The sequence below is a fragment of the Anopheles darlingi genome, chromosome 2 (assembly GCF_943734745.1).
Source record: "Anopheles darlingi chromosome 2, idAnoDarlMG_H_01, whole genome shotgun sequence".
Classification (NCBI taxonomy): Eukaryota; Metazoa; Arthropoda; class Insecta; order Diptera; family Culicidae; genus Anopheles; species Anopheles darlingi.
In genome coordinates, this window is record NC_064874.1 from 33,434,403 (window position 1) to 33,456,902 (window position 22,500).

General features: G+C 49.9%; 1 protein-coding gene across 3 annotated transcripts in view; it reads left to right on the forward strand.

Moving 5' to 3' along the window:
• The window catches only part of LOC125949105 (rho GTPase-activating protein 100F), a 35,369-nt gene that overhangs the window by 7,264 nt on the left and 5,605 nt on the right, over nucleotides 1-22,500 (forward strand). For 2 of the 3 annotated variants that reach the window (XM_049675806.1, XM_049675805.1), the window contains exons 3-10: nucleotides 12,431-12,754; nucleotides 13,504-13,626; nucleotides 13,785-13,922; nucleotides 17,035-19,251; nucleotides 19,326-19,600; nucleotides 20,369-20,526; nucleotides 20,597-20,676; nucleotides 20,745-20,991. In XM_049675806.1, the coding sequence (XP_049531763.1) occupies nucleotides 12,431-12,754; nucleotides 13,504-13,626; nucleotides 13,785-13,922; nucleotides 17,035-19,251; nucleotides 19,326-19,600; nucleotides 20,369-20,526; nucleotides 20,597-20,676; nucleotides 20,745-20,991 (3,562 nt within the window). Of the gene's footprint in view, nucleotides 1-5,570; nucleotides 5,717-12,430; nucleotides 12,755-13,503; nucleotides 13,627-13,784; nucleotides 13,923-17,034; nucleotides 19,252-19,325; nucleotides 19,601-20,368; nucleotides 20,527-20,596; nucleotides 20,677-20,744; nucleotides 20,992-22,500 lie in introns of those variants that run through there. The other variant, XM_049675807.1, reaches the window with a different exon arrangement.

Sequence of the window (22,500 nt, forward strand, 5' to 3'; positions counted from 1 at the left end):
AAAATGGATGACAAGATCTTCAACCAACTCCTTATTCATTTGGATTTCATTCGTAGTATCTGAGCATCGGAGAGGCGTAAGAAGACTTTACGAAATGGGTCGACGTGTTTTATTCGCACGCAATGGCCACTTAAGCGCGAGTCTGCCGTGAGAAAACCTGGAGTTATTGTCTGGAAACATCCTGGTTTTGACCCAAGGGAAATTCCTTCCATACATGTACTCAGGCACCATCCACCAATATCTGCAGTCAATGTAGTACTTTTCTGGTGAATCGCGGATATCCTTCGTGCCATGGAATGTAGATGCATTTTTTCCTGGAAACCCCCTTATGACACTTGTCCATCATCACACCATGTAAAGACAAACCGCCCTTACATTTATTCTCACACTTACCGAAATGTAATAGGAAGCCACAATGTCTTCCTTGTACTTCCGAAAAGGGTAAAGTGAACTCGAGAAACGCGAAACAGTTGTTGGGCGAAGAAATGTGCTGCTCGAGGGCCGCAAAGATAAACTCATAAGAGCCGTCAGATCTACAATAAACTGAACCTTGGCAGACATGGTTACTGAGACGAATATCTCTGTTCGCGGAATGCGTGAGTCGAACGGCATAAAGTAAAAGCCCTTCGGGAACGCACTGTTAGCTATTTCGGAAGAAGTAAAGAAAATTGCGGAACGTTTGTTGGGCCGGTGTTGTGATAGGACGCGGTTAGAACGCCTAGTAACCGTACAGTGGGTTTATGAAAACATGTAGTTCCCTTCCCCTTCCCCGTTCAACCGAACTAACTCAACTGAAGCAGCAAAGCAGTCGACCTGGCAAGGCGACCCGGGCGCCCCGGGCGGGGACCGAGTTTGGTTCAAAATTGAAACGGGTTCGGATGGAGAGAAAACTCCATTTCCGAGACTCAATCAACTAAATGAACGAGTGGCTAATGGGAAGCGGGTAGTTTTCCCGACATGTGTGGGATGTGGCTTCGGAAATGAGTTTCCTCTTCCCACCAACGGCGCAATCGGGCTTTAATCACTGAAATGATGCGAAACCTCCGTTAAAATGAATCGTGCATGCTGGCATCCCCACCGAAAAACCGGGGTTCAAAAACGCACCGCAAGTGTTCAAGGCCCGGGGGAAAGGCCACCGTGGAACCACACCTTAGTGTAAAGGACGTGCAAGAATGCGAGCAATGTTGAATCCCCGTCGTGCGAAACCCGTTTTCAATTCAGAGATCGATCGACTGTCCATCTTCTTGACGAACCCCGGGGGGGTGGTACCAGGGAATTGGTCGGGAGTGAGAAGTTTCGCAAAATTCCTGCCCAAAAGCTATTGGATTCGTGCTGTCGTGGGCGATTGCATTCTTGAAAAATAAAATGACGGAAAAGCAAACAAAAAAAAACAAAAATCAAACCAAAACGTGCCATTCGTAATCGGTTCCTGTGTCACGGCTGATTAGGGTCACTTTGGGGGGGGGGGGGGGGAGGGGAGGGGGGGGAGTCGTAATCATCCCCCCTCCCTACCATCACAATACCATCACCTGTCTGCTGCTTCGTACGTTCATTGTGTGATTCTCACATCCAGATGACGCGGAGATAGGCAGCGTTTATGCGTGTAGTCGTGCCACCGGATCGGACTGCAACAATTCTCCCAAACTTTATGCATCGGAATGTCCATCCGGTGAAGGAGTTTTTTTCTCCGATTTTTTCCCGTTCGAAGCGCACTGTCCTCTCGCAGCGTATGTGCAGTGAATGAGTGTGTGTGTGTGTGTGTGTTTGCATACTTGTTGTATGCCGTGCCGCTCTCACTTGGCACGTAGGTCCGGCCCCGTAGGCCGGAACATTCTCTCGGTTTCGCATTCGCATCTGCTCTCCTGGCGTGCAGCATCGCGGGTGGGTTTGTCTGTGTGTAGTACGCTGGTCTGGCCTCGTTGTCCTAGCCCTAGGTAGTCCCGTACTACGTGCTCGTGCTCACCGTACACCAGCGCTGCTGCTGCATCCGGTTGCATTGCCGCAACGCTGCCACTGATAGTATTCCGATTCCGAGCGTAGTACAACCGACACACACACACACACACAAACACACACACCCCTGTCATCGCCACTCCAACCCCTTTCCCTCTCAAACGCAAACTCACACACATACACACAAACACCCATACTAACGGGCAGACTTTTGCTCACGGATTTTCATCTGAGTGAGGCTGCTGCTGCTGAATGCAAATGGAGATGGAAAGGGGATGAAAAGGGGATGGTGGCGATGCAAAGTGGTCCAGTGGAACCACCCCGGGGTCTCCCCTAGCCATTGCATGCCACAATCACACGCTTTTCCGCGTTGATAATCCCTCCTGCGAATGGTCGAATGGTCGAGAATACATAACTTGTGCTTGTGTGGAATGTTCGGAGGGGGTGGGATCGTTGCCATAATTTGGTACAATCTAGACGTTAATCGATATTCTGCGACCCCACTCGGCCGCGCACGATCTCTCTCTCTCTCTCTCTCTCTCTCTCTCTCTCGCTCCCGTTTGCTTCTAGGACATTTATGATCCTTGCTCTCGCACAACGCGTAGTGTAGCGTAGGCGTACGCTAACATAAACTGTCACATAGACACCCTCACCCCGGACCGGACACGCTATGTGTTGGTGTGGGGTAGGAGAAGGTAGCCAATGGACGGCGGTACAACCGTTCAGGTCAATAATCATTACGATTGCCGTTCCCTCTTCTCTCGTATCTGTTTTTTTTCCTGAACCCAAAGCGTAGCACAACCACCACCACCACCACCACCACCACCTCCACCACCATCATCACTATTTATGCATTCTGTGGAGGGGGGAAAGGGATAGCGAAAGAGGTCGAGAGCATCGAGGATGCTCTGGGAACGGTGCAGATCGCTGTGCATCGACTGTATCCTGCCCGGATGCCCAGTTCCCAGTTCGAGTCAAGATGGCAATCCGTTTATTCGTTTATTGAATGACCCAATGGACTCGCTCCAACTACAGAGAGAAAGGAAGAGAGAGAGAGAGAGAGAGAGAGAGAGAGCGCCAAGGCTCGATAACGGAACCGAAACGGAACGAGTTTCGAATCTCGGTACCACGGTGGAGGGGTTTGCGGCCGTTGGGCGCGCATTACGCCCCTGGCACCGACCGTCGAGCATCGAATATTTATGACCGATAATCAGAGACTAATTAGTGCGGAGGACAGGCGAGCGTCAGGCAAAACGGGCGAACGGTGGGAGGGACTGGAGGTAATCGAGAGAGAGAGAGGGTGAATAGAACGGGAATCTGCTTTTCTGCTTTACCTTTTTTTTTTTGTTGTTTTGGTTTTAATTTACCAAGGAGCAGCATGCCACCGGACACGCCGACATGCCGACACGCCGACACGCATAACGATCATTAATGGTTAATACATAATTTCCTCTGCAGCAACAGAGACCACCACACCAGAGACCACCAACAGTCCCTGATTGATGATGGGCCAATTATGGGTTGAGGAGGAGCGGAAAGATTTATTATCCGAAGGTCATACGGACAGTGCGCAGAAGAAATGAACAAGCGGGAGTGTAGGGAATAGGTACAAGGCAACGGAGAAAGGCAATGTGCGTCCAGATACATACCCTCGGGAAAGGGATTTGCAGATGGCATCCACCAGAACGCACAGCAACTGGCCAGCGGACCAGGAATGCTCTATCGATGCCATGAGTTGAGATGGAAGTCCATGTACCTTCGGGGCAGACTACTACTAGGAGGGATTGGATGGACCTCGTACCCCCTAACGGACAATGCAGTGACCCATGTTTAACCAATTGTTAAGGATGCACCCACTCAACCACAGAACAGAAGTTAAAAAGGTTACCTCATGGGAATGGGAGTTCATTTGAATGGAGGTTGTCTCGTCGATAAATCGACTACCCTTATCCCACTCTACTCCAAGGACAGCCCACACTGTTCTATTATCTCCGGCAATCCGAGGCTAACACCCCTACGCACGGCAATCCGCACTGCAAATGTCGGCGGTTCGGACCCCACGCAACAATCTCTCACTTCATTGACGCAACGGTGACCGCCTCCACGAGATTCCACGGGCTGACATTTAAATCTCGTATCCGGTCGACGAGCTGGTGGTCGACGAGGAGGTGGTCCTTTTTAATTTCTTCCTCCAGCAATCAAAGCAACCAGCGACCGCCCACAGCGCGGACCTGCACATCAAACTTTCGTTCAAGTTTTGCATGCGAATACCACAGTTGATCTACTCGTAGGCCCCTCGTTACTGCTGCTGCTGCTGCTGCTGCTGCTCCTAGTGCAGAGGAGGAGGAGGAGTAACAGTCGCTTCGCTCACACAAAGACACCAGCGCACAATCCTCGCTCGCATGGAGGGGAAGTGATGTATTACTCTAAGCGTGGTAACAGTGTAACCAATGCTCCCTTATTCGCTCACTCACTCGTTGTCCTTACGTTTGTTTGTTTCATTCTTCACCTGGCAAAAACCTGGCGTAATCGACCGTTACTCGGTATATCCTCGGCATCTCGGCTAGATTGTGGGTGAAAGTGTTTGCAGCCGTGCGTTCTCTCGCTCTCGCGCTCTCTCTCTCTCTATTTGAAGTGTCTATACTTCTACTACAGGAGAGTACAGCTGGCCTGTGCCCGCTGGTAGTAGTATTAGCTCGCGTGGATGACATTACAAGAGTATGGCGGATGAATGGATGACGTGAGAGAGCGCGCGCTCTCTCGCTTGCTCTCTCCAAGTCGACCCTCAGTGAAGCGAAGAATCGGTGTTACTGTAACCGGAACGGATAAGGCGCCTTCGTCCTGGCGCACACACGCGTTGCTTCGGCCACGAGAGAGCAGAACACGAGAACACGACGAGAACAGTGACAAAAGTGGGTGGTGCAGGGGGGAGGGGCACGACAGGATACGCGCTACTACTACTACTACTACTACTACTGCTGCTACTGCTCTCTCTCTCCGGATGATGGCCGCTCTTTTGCTCTCCAAAACCGTGCAGCAGCAGCAGCAGCAGAAGGAGCAGCTCTACGGTGGTCCCTAGAACACTCCGAGCGCCATGTTTGACGTGACGGAGTGATTCGCACCAAGCGGTCGTGTGCGGTCGGTTCTAGCCCTAGCGCTGCCCTCAACTCGGTGTGTAGCCCTCAGCACACGCTTTAGTGCCTGTCCTGTGCTGCCAGTGTGGAAGATTCCGTGCTAGTGGAGTAAATCGGAGTTCACAGGAGTCCTTTGGCCCCTCTCATTGCTCCGTATTTCGGTGATAACGGCCGTGAAGGTGACCCAACACAGTGGCGCACACCCGCGCACGCACGCACGCACGCATGCTACCGACCATGGAATGGTGGGTGGTGAGTTTGATGGAATCCACCGAGTTCGTGACCGCCTAGGTGGCCAACCCGGAGCAATTCCCGTGGTCCAGCAGCACGCACGTATTATCCGCGCGCTGTATCCAAGTAGTACAAAACCGACGTTCCCGAAGGGTCCAAATACTGGTCGGCGAAGGAGGAGTACCGACCAAACCGAACGCAAACATATCAGATGAGCAGTAGGCGTACCGACGTAGTGAATCGTAGCAACCGGAGTAGTAGCAGAAGCAGAAGCTGTAGAAGGAGCAGCAGCAACGTCAGTGACATCCGTAGAATCCGTGCCGAAGCTGCAGTAGTGACATTCTGGTCCAATGTGTGATAGTGCGACCACGGGGTGCTTCTTCTCGCGGAGTAGCAAGGTGAGCAGCAGAAGTGCCTGGTACCGGGAACAACGCTCCTCCAACCAAACCTCCAACGGTGGCCGTTCTTTCCCTTTTTCTTGCCGTTCTGCATTATTAATCCGTCGTTCGTTCCGTGGTCCTCCCGCACCGCGAATACCCCGTGGTCCCAACGGCCATGGAGTGTGCGGCCCCCAAAAAAAAATGGGGAAAACTGTGCCAGTGTGTAACGGGTGATCACGACGACGACGGCGACGACGCACTCCAACCTTAAGGCGAAACCCATTCGCACGCACACACACACGCACACATTCTCGCATATGCATGCATGTTCGTTGTTCGAGTTTCGTGGTGTGGTTTTTATTTTGGACGAGGAGCGGGGAAGGGAGGGAGTCCGATGAGTTGGAAAATTCTGTCCGCCGTGGTCCCACCACCCGCACTCCCCTCCCCCCAAATAGTCTGTTCTTCCTAGTCCGAAATGGAAGAATATCTACTACGAGCGAAGCAAAAGCGTGGAAAAATCGCCGATTCTTGGGTCCACTTCCACCTTAAGCACGGGTTTTGTTTCGGGGAGGAAGTGCGTGCGAATAAGGTAAGGGGCAGGCGGGCTGGGTGGGTATGCGCGGGAAATGCTCTTCACCATGGCTGCCCGGTGTAGGTGGTCAGGCCATGCCAGGCCATGCCAGGCCATGCCAAGCCAGGCAGTAGCAGCAGCAGCAGCAGCTCGAAGCTAGCCGAAGGATTGTGCAAGGATTGCTGGCGTTCGTTTCGCGCTTGCGTGTGTGATTTCGTCGTTCTCGAGCTCTGTGTGTGTGTGTGTTTATGTGATCTTCGTGTTCTACGTATCCTTTCGAGACGTGTGTCTATGTGTGTGTTTGAGTGAGAGAGAGAGAGAGAGAGAAAGAGCGCGCTCGAGAGAGTGAGTGCTATTCAACAGAGGAAAATTTCATTCAAACACCACTACTACCAAAGCCAAACCGACCGACTCGCCATAGCCTGCTTGGTCGGTCCGGTCGCCACCTTTCCGCTGCTCCTTCACATCATCCCTTTGACTGGTTCGTTCGGTCGTTCGTTCGTTCGCTCGCTGGCTGGCTGGTAGCGTAATGTCACGGTTTTTAGCATCGAACCTGGAGCAGGATGGTGCTGGATGGTGGTGGTCGTGGTGTGCCAGAGACGGGGCCAATGAGTAACGTGAAAATTTCATTGCAACCCGTAGTTTTCCAAACCACCACCACCAGCACCACCACCACCACTACCTTCACCACCTTGTCGATTGTTCGAGGGGAGGTGGCACCATCGAACGCCATGGTGGATTGGCGGGGGCGCGGGCGTGGGTGGATGGTAGGGTGTTGCATCCGTTCAGCTGACTTCAGCTGAGGCAACCGAGTGAACGAGCGAACGGGAGCGAAGCGAACGACTGGAAACGGGAGCAGAAAGTACATTTTTAATGAGTTACGAAATGCCAATAACAGAACCCGCGGCCGGGAGGCCACCGTGTGCCACCCTCCCCTTGCACGTCTTCTTCCACTTGTCTTGCCTTCCATGCTTCACCAGAAATCCAATAGAACCAAATTGGAGTTCTTTTCTCACTGGCTGGCTGGCTGGTTGGCTAATGTGGGAGCTCCAGATGAGATGCAAAGATGGGCGCATGAAGTGGGTTTCTGGGCTGCACACCCGAGTTCTGGGTTGCCAGAGACTTATTACTTGGCATGCCGACGCCAGCAAACCAAACCCCATAGTTTTGGGGCTGGGAACAACACGTTTTTACTGCAAACAAACACAACAAACACCCAGGAATACGAAAGACTTGAAAGTTGGCGTCTAAAACCCCCGGGGGAAAGGCGCCGTGGCGACCGCAAACTGACTAATTTGTAGATTAATTCCGTGAGGAAGCGTGTTAGGCCGTTAGGGAATGGTATAGTTTCCGAGTAACACAATGGCCGTTCGCTTCACTGGAAATCCGTTTTCATTGTTTCGGTTCCACGCGTTCTCTTGGCTTCCCTGTTCCTAAGGAAGGTCCTTGCATCGTCGTCGTCGTCCTGCAGTTGCAGACACTAACGCTGCAAGCTCTGGCCCTCCACGAGGATGATGATGTTGATGATGGTGGTCCGGTTTGGCTGCTGATGATGACGATGATGATGATGATTTGTGTCAGCTTGTCCAGTTCCACCACCCGAATGTCGGTCATTTGTATCTCCGTATGTGTGCGTGTGTGTGTGTGTGTGGAGGGGGAGTTTTTTGTAGCCAGCGCAAGATATATGTAGTATACATGAGGCGGTCCCATGGTCGATGGTGGGCGTTGGTGGTCGCGATTGTATCTCGAGTCCATTCATTTGATCAATTTTCTACAAATTGCTTCCCCACAACGGAGTTCTCCAGCGTTGGGCTGCAATCGATGGAGTTGACACATTTTCCAGCTGCGTCGATTCTTGGGTTCCAGGGACGTGTGTGTGTGCAAGAATAGCTACCATAGATGGTGGGACTAATGTGTTGCTGTCAGGTTGGCCACAAATGTAACAGGCATGTGCATTGGCGGACCCCCGGGGGGGCCCACCTCCACCCTGCCCGGGGGAAGAGAAAGGGTAAGGGTAGCGGTGTTTGCTATTTTTGCCTCGCATTAACCCAGTGAGTAGGTCCAACCGCTGGCCGTGTTGGCCTCTGCCGGTTCGGTAGCCTTGCCGTGCCGTGATGGTGTTGGACAGGATGTGACAGGATGGATGGACTTTCTTTTGCTCGTCCTTTTTCGGCGAGTGGTGGCTTGGAAATGGGGTACCATACCACCATTTCGGAACTTTGGATGTGTGTGTAATGTTGTATCAGTCACAAAACCGACGCTCGATGGATGTAGCTTGGAGTTTCGTACGAATTAGTGTTTTTGTATGATGCAAGATGATAATATTGGAGCATGGAAGGATAATATTGTAATACATCAAATCGGTGGCATACTGTTCTCTTTCATTACATATTCAAAAAGCGGGAAACTCTTCAACCATTCTATTTGAAAATTATTTACAGTTTAGCTATCAAAGTAGCGCGTGCCGTATGGAGATTTACATTATGAAATGTAATTATTTTGCAGTGATAGTCAGAGCAGGGGGAGAATATTTCATTTAAAACAATCATCTTAAGTAAATATTGTCTCCTAAACCAATCACGAGTAATTCAAATGGTCGGACGGACAATTGCGACCGCATATTCCGTGAACGTGTAGCTGATTGCGCTTTCTGCGCTTATGTGGAAGAATGTGATTTCACCTGCGGACCTGGGTCAAGTGAAACCATATTGACCGAGCTGGAAACGTACAATCGATCGGACAATCAATCAATTACATCACCGTGAACCGTGGTCAAGTGATGTTGCGAGATGCATTTGATATCCTTGTGGTAGACTTTACTTACCTTCAATTGCAGTTTGAGTGTAGACTGTAAGAGCAACTTACATGTTACTCAATTGCCCGGTGCCATTAGTGTAGTCTCGATTGTTATTTGTTTCAATGAGTTGTTACTTGAAGAGTTGTTACTGTTGTGTAGCTTTGAACAAGTTAAGCTCCTTTGTTCCAACACTCTTTTGGCCAATCTATTGGTGCAAGCTTCGTTTATGCGTTAATGGTGTTAAATGTAGGCAGCAGAGTGCAGTTCGTAATGTACTGATTTTAAAAAAACATTGTATTTTTTATTGGTAGGAAAACAGTTTTCAACCATTTCTATCCCCCATTATTTTCGATTGGATTACCACTATTTTCGATTGGTAGGAAAATAGTTTTCAACCATTTCTATCACAGTAAATGTTGTCTATATAGCATTCAAAGGTGGACTTTATCGATGTTAAAGCTGGATTATATAAATATTCCTCAAAAAATGAAAATGCGTTTCAATATTATGAAAGCTTATTCTTCTAAAGTTTTATAGATGAATACAATTAAAGTTGAAAACGCTGCAACTAAACAACAAACAAACCACAACGAATGTGTTCACATGTTTGACTAGGTCATAACCTTTATTTATAAATCTTTTATGCATTTTCAGTTAATGGTACTTCGGCATCATTTTTAATCGGTCAATATGGGCAATTCCTGGGAAATATTTTGTCTTATTCACCCAGGCGTAGTAAAGTACTAGTGAGACAGATACAGAACATGAAGACGCCTGAATGTTATTATGTTGGGTAAATACATTTTTAAACCCTTTTTTGAAGAAAAGAATGATCTAACTTCCATGTTGCAACTTTGAAGAAACTTTTCAGTTCCCATGTTTTCAAATAAAATTAATGTCGAATGTGAATCATTTATGAACATTTAACCGAAAAATGTTCACTTTTTTGAACAACTGTTTGATGATGCTCCTTTTTCTTCCTTAAAATACACAGAAAAGAAACCTTGTTTCTCACTTTGTTTGGTTTAATATATTCTAGAAAATGAAATAGCTTTTTAAAGCCTTATCTGTTTGCTTCTTTTATTGAAAACCACGAACAAGAACAGGCATTTTTCTGATATCTTCACTAATACTCGCTTCACTAATACTTGAATGCTGAAGCTGAATTATTTTACGGATTACGTCTAACAACCCATCATACATAATAGGGATTCTTCTCGAGGAAGATTAGAGTGACTCCGTCCCGTGTCACCGTATCACACACACACATATTAGACGGACGATACTTTAGCGATTGTCAGTTGGGCTACAAAGGCGTGACAATTGCTTGCAACCAAGAGAGACAACCATTTTGCGTTCGAGTAAGCATTTAGATTCTCATTCTCGTGCTCGTTCCAACGCGATAAGCCGCTAAACTGTCCATTAAATATCCTGGTATCCTCCTACCTCGTTCCATTACCACGCAAACGTTGATCGCCATGCCATGATCCGGTCACGCAGGTTCCGGACTTCTACAATCGCTCATTGTGTGACACTCACGGTACGCGAGCCGTTTCCCGGTGACAGCCACGGACGATGGACCGACGATGATAGCGGGCTGGCTTGAGCATTGGAATGTGCGCGCGTCCAATTCCGGAAACGGGACGGAACGGAACTCGTTGAAGTTCGCGCTCGAGGTTGACCGTTTTCACCAACCGGTTGGAGTGAACCGGGCTCTACCAAGCCGACACTTGGCTGCGGTTAACGTTGGCCATCGTCTCTGGCACGACGACGTGGAGGAGCGCAGCGTGGCATGGTTCGCACAGATTAGATAGTAATTGAATCCGGAAAAGTATCTCCAATTAGCGGGAAGCGTTTAAGCGAATTAGCAATGCAAAGTGCGACCGGCGGCGGGATCCGTGGCGGTGGATGGTGACCGATGATGGTGCGATGCCGCACTTGGTTTCGGTTTGTCTTCGTGTGTTTGTGTGTGTGTTTCGCTGGCCAGGAAGCGGTCAATCGGACGTCGTTCCGGGTCCGGGGCAACAGACCAGCAGATGGTTCTCGGTGAATGTTTGCTCACGAGCCCATGAGGTTCCGTGATAATGATATCGACCGTCGAATCGACTCGCCATTGACGCCATTTCATCGAATCCGCCGGCAAAATCACCATTTCGATTGGTTCACCAATTGGGCAAAAGCCGAAATCGGGCCAGCATCCACTTCTCATCCCATTTTCTTCTCACCTACCGATCGATCGCTCTTTAGTGGCATCCATTTTCCTTTTTCCTGTTGTTCGAAGCATCGAAAGGTGTTGTTGTTCAACATGTCGAACGGTAAACAGCGCCTCGTGGCCATTGGGCCACGCGGCAAACCGAGGCAACGCTTCAGGCGTGGTGCCTTTGATATGGTTCGTTAAGCGGTCCAGAGATGAAAATGGCTGCTTGTTGGTGTGCTGGCGTGCGTCCTTTGGGTGGAAAGAATGCTGGTGGCTCCGGGGCTGCGGCCTGATGGCTTCTGAATTATTAATCATCGATTGTTCGTGTTCGCGTCTTCGCATCGAGCCTTATAACAGGATTGCCGGATCGCGATTGCCGTGGAGAGCTTCATTCTTTTCCCGGTGGTTGGCCTTTTGGAAGGAGTTTCCAATTTCTTCGTTAAGGTTAAGGCACGGCCACGACAGCAACTTTACGTTAAGAACTCAAAAAAAAAAGGTCGAAATAAAAAATTTTCAGTTAGATCAAAGTTGGCGTTATTCAGATCGGTTGAAAATGCGATGAACTTTGTCTTCGGTTGGAAATTCGCTGTAAAGAACTACCAAAAATTCCTTGGCTCGATTATAACGCCCTAATCTCTGATGAATATGATCGAATAGATTTTGCTTTTATGCGACAAAACAGTTTGGGAAGAAGAAAATTGCTTTAATTAAAACCAGCTTCACACGCGCAATATTATTGGTCAATATTTCAGGCTACTTTGATATATTCAGCATATTTTCAGTATCTGGAAAACACTTTGCAGAGCCTGAATAAGTTAAATCTAAGTAACCTAGAATATTGACCCAATACTATTACGCGTGTGGAGCCTGCTTAAGGTTGATTGAAATTATGTTAAAATTTCTACCGCGTCACAATTACTCATTTCTGTCGAGTAAACACACTTTTCCCATTTAACGGACTGAACTGGCGATGTGTTTGCTTCCAACACCTATTAGTGCATTCGTTGCGAGCTGCAACCGATTGGTGCGAGTACCGATTGCTGGTACAGAAGGAAGAGGGACCGACTGTGTGTGTCCAATAAAATAGCATCGTTTGCAAATCGAACCACACTAACCCGGGGGTTTCTCTTTTCTTCTTTGATTTTTTTTCCGATTCGTTCCGCGCAGGAAAATGGAAGATCCGTGCCTGACCTTACCGCTAGCCCGGGCCGGGCACCGCCGGGTCCGATGCCTTCGCACCAGGCGCAGACACTTCAGCAGCAACAACAACAACAGCAGAACATGCAGGGACATCATCAACAACAGCATCAACACTCGCAGCAGCAGCAGCAGCAACATCACCAGCAGCAGCAGCAGCAGCGACAAAGCAACAAGGAACCGGTGCTGCTGCAGGGCGACTTCCGGAAGGTGTCCGGCATTAGTTCGGAGATCTTCCGGCAGATCGAGGCGGTCGAGAATGACCACGATCCGAGTACGGCCGCCGCACTGGAGGTAAGCAAGCAAGAAAGCAAGAATGCTTCTCTTTTTTTTCCGCTCCTTTATCAGATGCATCGATCCACCCGTTCCACTCCACAATCGCCGTTAATTCCGTTGCCCGTCGGTTGCTTGGTCGGTTGGTTGGCCTGTCATTAGACCGTGGGTTTACCCCATAACCTAACAAACCGCAACCACAATGTTTGTGTTCGTGGTGGTTTGGAGAGCTCATGTTGTTGTGTTGTGCTCGTACTCGTGGCTACATCAAAGCAAACAGCTTTCCGCTCCAGTTCCAGGTCCAGCAACAACAGCACAAGCGCTAGCAGCAACAGGAGCATCAGCATCAGCACCAGCAGCAGCGAGCATCGTTAAGTGGCCAAAAAACAAAACCATAAAGCCCTTGGTGCTCGGCTGTTGGTTGGTTCGTTGGTACGGAGAAGAAGCGAAAGAAGCAGAAGAAGAAGGAGAAGGGATGCCAGCACGCGTTGAACACTGGTGGACGCTGTCACTCTGCCCAAGGTCACTGTCGTCGTCGTCCGCCAGAGCAGAAGCGAAAGTTTGTGATGACACTAATTGAGTTTTGCTGTTGGTTTGGACCGGTCCGAACCCTCCTTCCTCTGGGCAGCGATGGTGGTGGTGGAGGTGGTGGATGCTGCACACGCACACGCACACGCGTTGCGTGTCCGTTTGATCGTCAACTTACGTCTGGTTTGCCTAACTTTTTTTTGTCTCTCTCTGTCTTTCTCTCTCTCTCTCTCCCTTCCTAGGTGGTGGAACGGCGCGGTGAAATGATAGTTCGCATCCTGGAGCCGCGGTGCATGGGCAGCCGGCAGGCGATCGAGGCCGGACAAAAGTTTCTCAACAAAAGTGACGCCCGGCACACGGTGCAGGTTCGTTCGTTTTTTTTGGCGCCAGCAGCTTGTCCTTCATTGCGATGTGCCCCTGAAAGTATGTAATAATGAAATGTCCTTTCGCTCTTCTTTCTCTTCTCGCCCTGCTTTCCTGGTTGCGTTGTGTTGCGTTACGGTGCGTGGCGCGCTCGACACAGCTGGTGGAGATCGTGAAGCGGCCCGGCCAAACACTCGGACTGTACATCCGCGAGGGCAATGGGGCGGACCGGTCGGACGGAGTGTTCATATCTAGGATAGCTTTAGAGTCGGCCGTCTACAACAGTGGCTGCCTGCGCGTAAGTACCACCCACGGAGGGGTTCCTGCGGTCCCCAAAGCCATTTTCAATTAAACTCCAATTAAGGGGACTGTTAGACGGGGGAGCGGTGGAGGGGTAGCAGTAGCGAGGGTTGTTCCATGTTGTGAGGCGTAAAATTGGGTGTTATTGCAGTGGAAAACAAGAAGAAGAAGTAGAAGAAGAAGCAGCAGCAAACGAGTCGGTGGAAAGTTGGTGACAGTCCTGCTCGCACTCACACACAGACACACACACAGACACACACACACACACCACACCCTTAAACGACCAACTTTTGCCAGCAAGTTAAGGGGCATGTTATCGCGCCCGGTTTACATGAGGCTGGCATGAGGAGGCACCGTAATGGTTCCGATTCCGGTGTCCAACATGTCGCTGTCAGTGTCAAGAGGTTACGGTGTATTGGGCATATTGTGCTTTCGAATTTGTGGATTTGCATCTCACTCACAGCAATGCAGAGCGTCAGTTCGAGGCACCGTTAAAGGAATGGAATTGATTTCAGTTTGATAACTTTCGGCGAATTCCACGTCGGTGGCTGCGGGACTTACGGGAGGGTGTTGGTTTTTGGTTGCAACAAATGTTGTTAGACTCTCGAGACCTACATCTGGGATGTTGAAAGGACAGCCACCATGATCAAACGGACGTACCAAATCGGACAATGCAAAGTGACGAAAGGTACTTCCGTGGTCATTGGTTTTTGCAAAGTAATAATTGAACAAACCACAAAGGCGAATGCTTCTCTTCGTCGCGGTATCTCATTAAAAGTTTCAATTTAAGTCGGAGTTGTTCGGAGCGAATTAGATTCGGTCGCGAATCGGACCATGGTGTTGGTCGGCCTATGTTTGATGTGGTTCCATATAATAACGGACGGGTTGAAGGACCGGCACCAGTGCTGTTGGTACCACACGCACTCATATATCTTTCGATGATAAAAATGGAAGAGCCCCCGGGGTTAAATCAATCGATGCAAAGACATTAGGCGCCCGGGGTGCCCACGTACCGGAAAATGCTTTTTATCTGACGCTACCGGACGAGAAACACTAACCGCTTTCTTCTAACCTCGTTAGCCGTCCGCAACGCTTCGGTTAGTGGGTTGTGCTGGGCCAGGCTACCACGGCCCACACACACACATGCCAGCTGAGGTAGCGATGCTTTCAGTTTTCTTCGTTCGTTTTTACAGCGCACCTGGCGCCTCCATCGTACCATGCGCCTCCATCAGGGGTGAAAGGTGCTTTTGGGTAATGTGCTTTCGCCGTACTTCATGGACAGTATCATCCGCTACACAGATGGTTTGGTGGCTTATGTAATGTTCGCGGTTCGCGAGTGATCCGCATCGGGTTTTTTTCTCTCTAGTTTCAGTAGCTGGAAGAGCTTTCCTTTTGTTCTTTGGGGTACAGAGCGGGAGAGAGAGAGAGAGTGAGAGAGGTGTTAGGATTGAGATAGATCATGTTGTTGGTTCTTGCTGGTAGTTTCTTCTCATTACATTGCTTGGTGCAGCAGCATTATTACTGACATTATCTTGTAACCGTGCAACTTGCCGGGTGCAACACAGAAAACCAATCGGAAAATCTTTTGGCTGTCGCTTGAACAAATGGATATTATGAAGAGATTTTGATACTTTGATACTTTTTCGGGGCTCCAGTAAGGCTCAAATTATTTCCGAAATTAGAACATCTATCGCATGGACCATACATTCATTGGTGGTTCATTCGTTGATGCCTTACCATGACGCACTTCCAAAAATAGACCTTCCGAAACATTGCCATCGTGGGCGTAAATCGTTGCTTTAGCATCGAAGCGTTCCAGAGCTGATGGAATGTTTTCTCCTCTTCTCGGATCTCGGATTATTTTGTTAGGCTTCAGGATCAGGAACATGAACTGGTATGTTACAAGTCCATTATAGATTTATTTATGAAAGATTGCATCGGTTAATTATAGTACTATTGGGACCAGGCAGTCTGTTCTATGCAGTAATCCTTAGTTAGAAGTGTAGCATGGAACAGCAACAACAAAATGGTTTCAGAATTGCACGTTGCGCCCAGTTTTGAATGGCGTCAGCCATTTACAACTGACGATACACATTATTATGAGGAAAGATCTCATTTCCGGGCAGTTGTTCCTTTATATAGCAAGCAGAGGGCTTTCAAAACGCTCTGCAAAATCACTATCCACGCAAGTATTATTGGTGAAGTTGATGAAATTACATTCGCTTATGCAAGTCTAGGAAAGATCATGCAATTGCGTGGAGTTTGAAAACCATAACCAAAAGATGAGATAATAACGAATTCCAATCCAAACATTTTGCTAGACTAAAAGATCTGACAGTGCGGCATGGATTTATGAGTGGTAGTTCTCGATGTTCAATCTCAGCTTTGCAGTCAACTCACGGTGATACATTTAAGCATCTGGCGAGCGTTTCCTAATTGCATAAACCAGTCGCTATGTTACCCTTGAAGTGCCGTTCCGCAAATGAAATTCTTTTGGACCGAAAACCTCTGCTCTGGTACGTACGAGCACCGTCGAGCGTCGAGCGAGCGTTTCATGGAATTAATCACAAAAGCAATACTGCACAAGACAATTCCTCTTACTGCTTTTCAAAAGCCGTACAGTAAAGCAAAAAAACCGAGCCCAAGGAGATCCGCTGCACAAAGTGAAGTAAACCACCCCGCCATCTACCGCTCCTCGCACTGTATGCTTTTCAAGCGGCACAGCATCTACTGCTACTACTGCTGCTGTTGGATCATGCATTTCCCGCTTATGCTCTGCCACTGACGGGTACTTGTCCCTCAAAAACCTCTCTACATACTGTAGAATTTTATTTTCCTGCTTAACTTTAGCATCCGGAATGCAGCAACCAAACAATGCAATGTTGTTGTAGGACAGGAAATAGAAAGCATGGTAATAGTGAAAATGGGAAATGGGCGTGCAAAGGCTACCAGTAACAAAACGTGGTCCTCGCGGTTCACATCCGTCGGAATCGGAATGTTCGGAAAGGCAGAAATCTTCAGTGTCGTAGTTCGTTTGGAAACGTCCACGATTGAGTAAAATGTACTTATCTCTCTCCCTCTCTCTCTTTCTCTCTCCGTTTTCCTGTCAGGTCGGAGACGAAATCCTGGCCGTCAATCTGGTCGACGTAACGCGAATGTCACTGGACGATGTCGTCATCATCATGTCGATCCCACGGCGCCTTGTCCTAGCGATCCGTCAACGCCGAGGCAACCGTGGCACGAACTCGCCCGGCCCCGCGCAAATGTCCCGCCCGGAACAGAAACCCCCGCCCGTGGTCGTCATCAAACGGGATCTGCGCGATGAAGATCTGGACGATTCGGATCGAGCGCCCCGTTCCTCCCGATCATCCCGCGAGCGTCGCACCGGCGATGGACGCGAAATGACGGAATCCCGGTCACGGCTCGGGCTCGGCCTAAACAACTACAGCCCGCAAAGCGAACAGCTCGACCTGTACTACGGTGGCCCGGGTGGTGGTGGTGGCGGTCGTGGACCCGGGGGCGGTGGTGGCCCCGGGGTGGAAACACCGAGCTGGGGCTACAAACCGCCACCGCCACCATCGGTCATTACCGAGCAACCGAAGGGTATGCACGGGTTTCAGACATCCCACTCGTACTACCAGAACGCCGGCACCCTGGAATCGTTGGCCGAGAAGGTGCACGCCTTCTATCCATCACCGGCGGCGGCGGCGACGGCGACGTCGGCGACGACCAACCGCCGGATGTCGGCCGGTGGTGCCGGTGTGGCGATGAGTCAATCCCACCAGCGCTTCCCGAGGAGTGGTTCCGATCAGCATCTACCACGCGTCGAGTACGCCGACTATGCGTCCCTTGGCCGCCACGGGCTGTTGGCACGTTCGAGCCTCAAATCGGATCTGGTCGGTGCGGCACCGATCGCCGGTGGTACCCTGGGGCGGTACGGACGGTACGATGGCGGACATCATCAGGTGGTGCCCAGCTCCCAGCGCCCAGCCTCCAAGTACGGACCGAGTCCACTCGGGGCGACCGCTTCCCTGCAGCGTCGCTCTCGGCCCGCGCTCGATTATTCCAGCGATACGGAAGCAACGATCGGTCCCCGGCCGAGCTACTACTACTACAACCACCCGGCAATGGCGGGCAACAGTAACAACACGATCCACGGTGCACCGCGCGGTAGCACGCAAGCCCTCGGCGGTGGTCCCGAGTTTGCCAAGTTTAACTCGTTACCCCGTGAACGGCCAGGGGCCGGTGGCGGTGGCGGTGGCGGTGGTGCTGGACGGCTCGGTGGTCTCCGTGGTGCCGGTCGGGCCGGATTGGTCGGGCACCAGGACCGGCTACAGGATGAAGCGGATGGAAACATGTCGGCCCCGGAATACTCACTGCCGATCCGAAGGGATATCCGCGATCTGCGCAATCGCATCACCGCCAGCCCGTCGATCTTCACGTCGGACGAGTACCGTGCGTGGTTGCGGCGCGCCCCGAGCAGTTCCGCCATCTGCGAGCAGATGCGAGCGTCCCGCGATCTGCTGAACCAACAGCGGGCCCACCGGTTTTCGTGCAGTGCCGAGAACATTCACGATGTGCTGAAAAACACCGAACACATCTACAGTAGCCGCACCGGACTGGGTGGTGTCGGGGTCGGCATCGGTGGTACACTCGATCGGCACTCGATGGCGGCCGGCGGTCCCCGGATGTCATCGCTACCGGTACGCTCCCTGTCGTCGCAGCACATCGGTGGACCGTCGTCGATCCGTTCGCCGAGCGTGCGGCGTATGCGGCAGCTACTGGAACTAACGCAAGGTGCCCACCAAGGTCCGGTCGGTGGGCTCGGGCTGGCGGGTGTACCGGGATCGATGGTTTCGGCCCTGGCCGGACACCAGAGCCCGGCGCCGACACCGAGTACGACGTTACCACGCCCTCACCGTCAGATTGATATCAATCCGGCCGAGTACACCAAGTATAAGCTGGATAAACCGGTCGTCGATGCGGTCGGCATTTCCGGGATGCTGTGGATTCATCTGCTGGCGGGCCGGGGATTGAGGGCAATGTCGGAGACGTCGACACAACCGCTGCAGCAGCAACCGTTGATCCGGGATCTGTACTGTGTGCTGGAGTGCGATCGGATCCATAAGGCGCGCACGGTGGTCCGGTCCGGGGATCTGCAGTTCGATTGGGATGAATCGTTCGAGCTCGATCTGGTGTGCAACAAGCAGCTGGATGTGCTGGTGTACTCCTGGGATCCGCAGCATCGGCATAAGCTGTGCTATCGTGGTGCCCTTTCGCTCACGACACTGCTACGACAATCACCGATCCATCAGCTCGCCCTCAAGGTAGGCGCCACTCGCGAACTCACTATCTTCAAGAATCTCAACAAGAATATTGATCCCAAAATGTGTCTTTGTAGGTCGAACCGAGGGGTACCATCTATCTGCGGCTCCGGCATACCGATCCGTTCCAGCTGTTCCGACGCCGGGGTCTACCGAGCCTGCGGGGCAATGTACCGGCCCTGTTCGGGGCCGATCTGGAGACGGTGGTGACGCGCGAATCGAAGGGTGCACCGGGATGTGCCCCAGTTCCTATCATACTGCGCCGCTGCGTCGAGGAGGTCGAACGCCGCGGTCTGGACATCATTGGGCTTTATCGGCTGTGCGGATCCGCGACCAAGAAGCGACTGCTACGGTAAGACGTTCGAAGTGATTAGTCTCTGTGATGGCCTTTTGGGATGGGACTTTTTGAGATGATGTTTTGTTAAGAAAGTATTCGACTTTTTTTCCCCCCAAATTTAATTTTTAACTATAACTTTTTTAAGAATAGTTCATTGTGTTTTGGGACATATTTGTTAAAAACTACGCCCATGGCATCCAATCTCAAAAAGGGGAATCTGCAAAAATGTATATTTTTCGTTGGCCATCATAACTCTCTGCTGGATCATCGGAAATGTATAAATCAATATTATTTTGTTAGATTATAAGTTTATCCAGGTAGTCCCTTCGAGTTTTTGGAGTATTTTCAAGTTTTTGATTTGTTTTGGTAGCTGTTTGAAGTTGAAAAAGTGATGCGTTATCTCTAAGTCCCAAGTTTTAGATAATTGTTTTCAAGTATCAACAGTTTTAATGAAAACTCAACGGAGCTTTCTGGCAAATAGTGTGAAGATTAAGTAATTTTAAATCGAGCGGTCCAGTAGTATTTATGCTACGATGGGCACCGACAATGAAAACGTAGGTTTTGGGAATCGCGCTTCTAAGTAGCGAGTAGTATTGATCCAGGTATGAAAAGCAGTTGTTCAAAAATCTATATCTTCTTCAGTTTTCCTTCGATTGATCCAAAAATTTCACTTAATACTCTTGAAAGCATAAGCATTCGGGCAAAACATTTATTAAAAAACTGTAAAAAATAGGGAAATACCTTAGCCCCACTTTGAAATGGTTTCTTTTCTCCTTCTTCCAGGGAGGCATTCGAGAGGAATAGCCGTGCGGTCGAGCTGACACCGGAGCACGTACCCGACATCAACGTCATCACCGGTGTGCTGAAGGACTATCTCAGGGAGCTACCGGAACCACTGTTCACCAAGTGTCTGTTCCAGATGACGGTGGACGCCCTAGGTAGTGCTGTAGCTCAGTTTAGTTCTGTCCCACTGATCGTCTCTTCTCTTCTTCTTGGCTTTCCCCCCTGCAGGCGTGTGTTTACCGGACGATCCCGAGGGTAATGCCAAACTTATGCTCAGTATTCTGGACTGTTTGCCGCGTGCAAACAGGGTAAGTTCGGGGTGGTCGCAATCGCAGGTCCAGAATATAATAACGATGAATCGCACTCTCGATTGTAGGCCACGCTCGTATTTCTGCTGGACCATCTGTCGTTGGTCGTGTCGGCCTCGGAGCGCAACAAGATGTCGGCACAGGCCCTAGCGACTGCCCTTGGACCACCGCTGATGTTGCACTCGGCTAGTGTCGGTGCCAATGAGGAGATCGATCACGCACAACCGATCGCGGTGCTCAAGTACTTGTTGCAAATCTGGCCACAGCCACACGGTGGTGTGTCCGTCGGTGGAGGTGTCGCCGGTCCCACTTCAGGTAACGTAATTCCTACAGCTTATCCTCGACCCTTTAACCCGCCCTTGCACTCCTCAATTCCTTCTTTGCGAATAGTGGCGTTATCATAAGCCAATGGGCGCCTCGCGCTGTCGCCCCGATGATCCTTCTTCTTTCGTCCGAATCACCGAACTGAACGTACTGTGGTGCTGTGATGTGATGGGGGATACTAAGGTTAATTCGGGACAAAAATAGGGTTATTCTTTGAAGATTTTTTTTTCGAATATCATTGCTTTTTATTTTGTTTGGAATATGCCATTATAAACGATAACTTTTGAAGAAAATTTGTTGGTAATTTTGGGAAGCTTTGACGAAAACTACGTTCATGGCATTCAATATTTAGAGGTATGTTTGAAAAAGGCACTTTTTCGGTGGCCATGGCCGGGGTGGATGCATTATAAGATTATCCACGTAGGCCGGTTGAGTTTTTGTGGAGTATCAAATTATTCGTCCGGATTTTTGGTAGCAGTTTGAAGTTGAAAAAGTGATGTCTACTACGATTTTGCATTAAAAAACAAGTTTACATAAAAAAGTATCTAAAGTTTTATGAAAACTCAACGGTCCTACCTTTTAAATGAGGTATATAAGTAAATTAAGTGTTCAAAATTTCAAATCGATCGGTTCAGAATTATTTTTGATACGATAGCGTTGGTTTTGGGAAAACCTCTTCGAATAGAAAGATGGATGAAGTGGCAGATTTTTTCAAATCAATATCTTTGTCAGTGTGGTTTCGATTGATCCAAAATGTTCACACAATACTCTAGAGAGGATAAGCATTAACGAAAAATCCTGCAACCTATGGTAGGTTCAATAAACAAACGAACCAGTCTCACTACTATCTTCAAAGCAGCTTTGTTGATAAGGCACATACACAGCTCCATTTGTCACGATCACGTTCGGTGTTTGGCGGTCTCCGTTTCCGGTTCCGATAACCCCAATCCCCGTCACCCTTTTTCCAGGCTGTCTCCTGTGTATTTGCTTGTACGCGCTGTTGCTATGCTAGCTGTCGTTGTGTGGCATGTTCTGTGGTTTCTCATCTCTCCCCCACCCTCCCTTCTTCTTAATCACGCAACCCCTTTACGCGGCATATGCTTGCTCCATCGTACAGCGTACACCACCACCACTGACACCACTAACACCACGTTTACCACCAACCACCCTCCTCTAGTGCCTCTTAGTTACATTCCATAGCGTATCTGTAGTGCATCCTTCTCTAGTTCTGGGTTCAAACGGGTTCCTGGGCCCTGTCCTGAGGGAGAGGGAAGGTGGGATGTGGGTGGGGATCGTGGGGTTCATATGTTTTCGATTGGCCTGAGACGGAGACAGAGAGAAGTGAAATTATCAGTTCGTCGTCTGTGATCTGCATTGCATCTCAAAGCAACATTCCATCCAGAGCAGAGCGCTAGAGAGAGGACCACTTTGCTCGCCTGCCTCACCTCACCTCACCTCACCTCGCTCACGCTCGCACTCATCGTCAACCCGAGATGGACA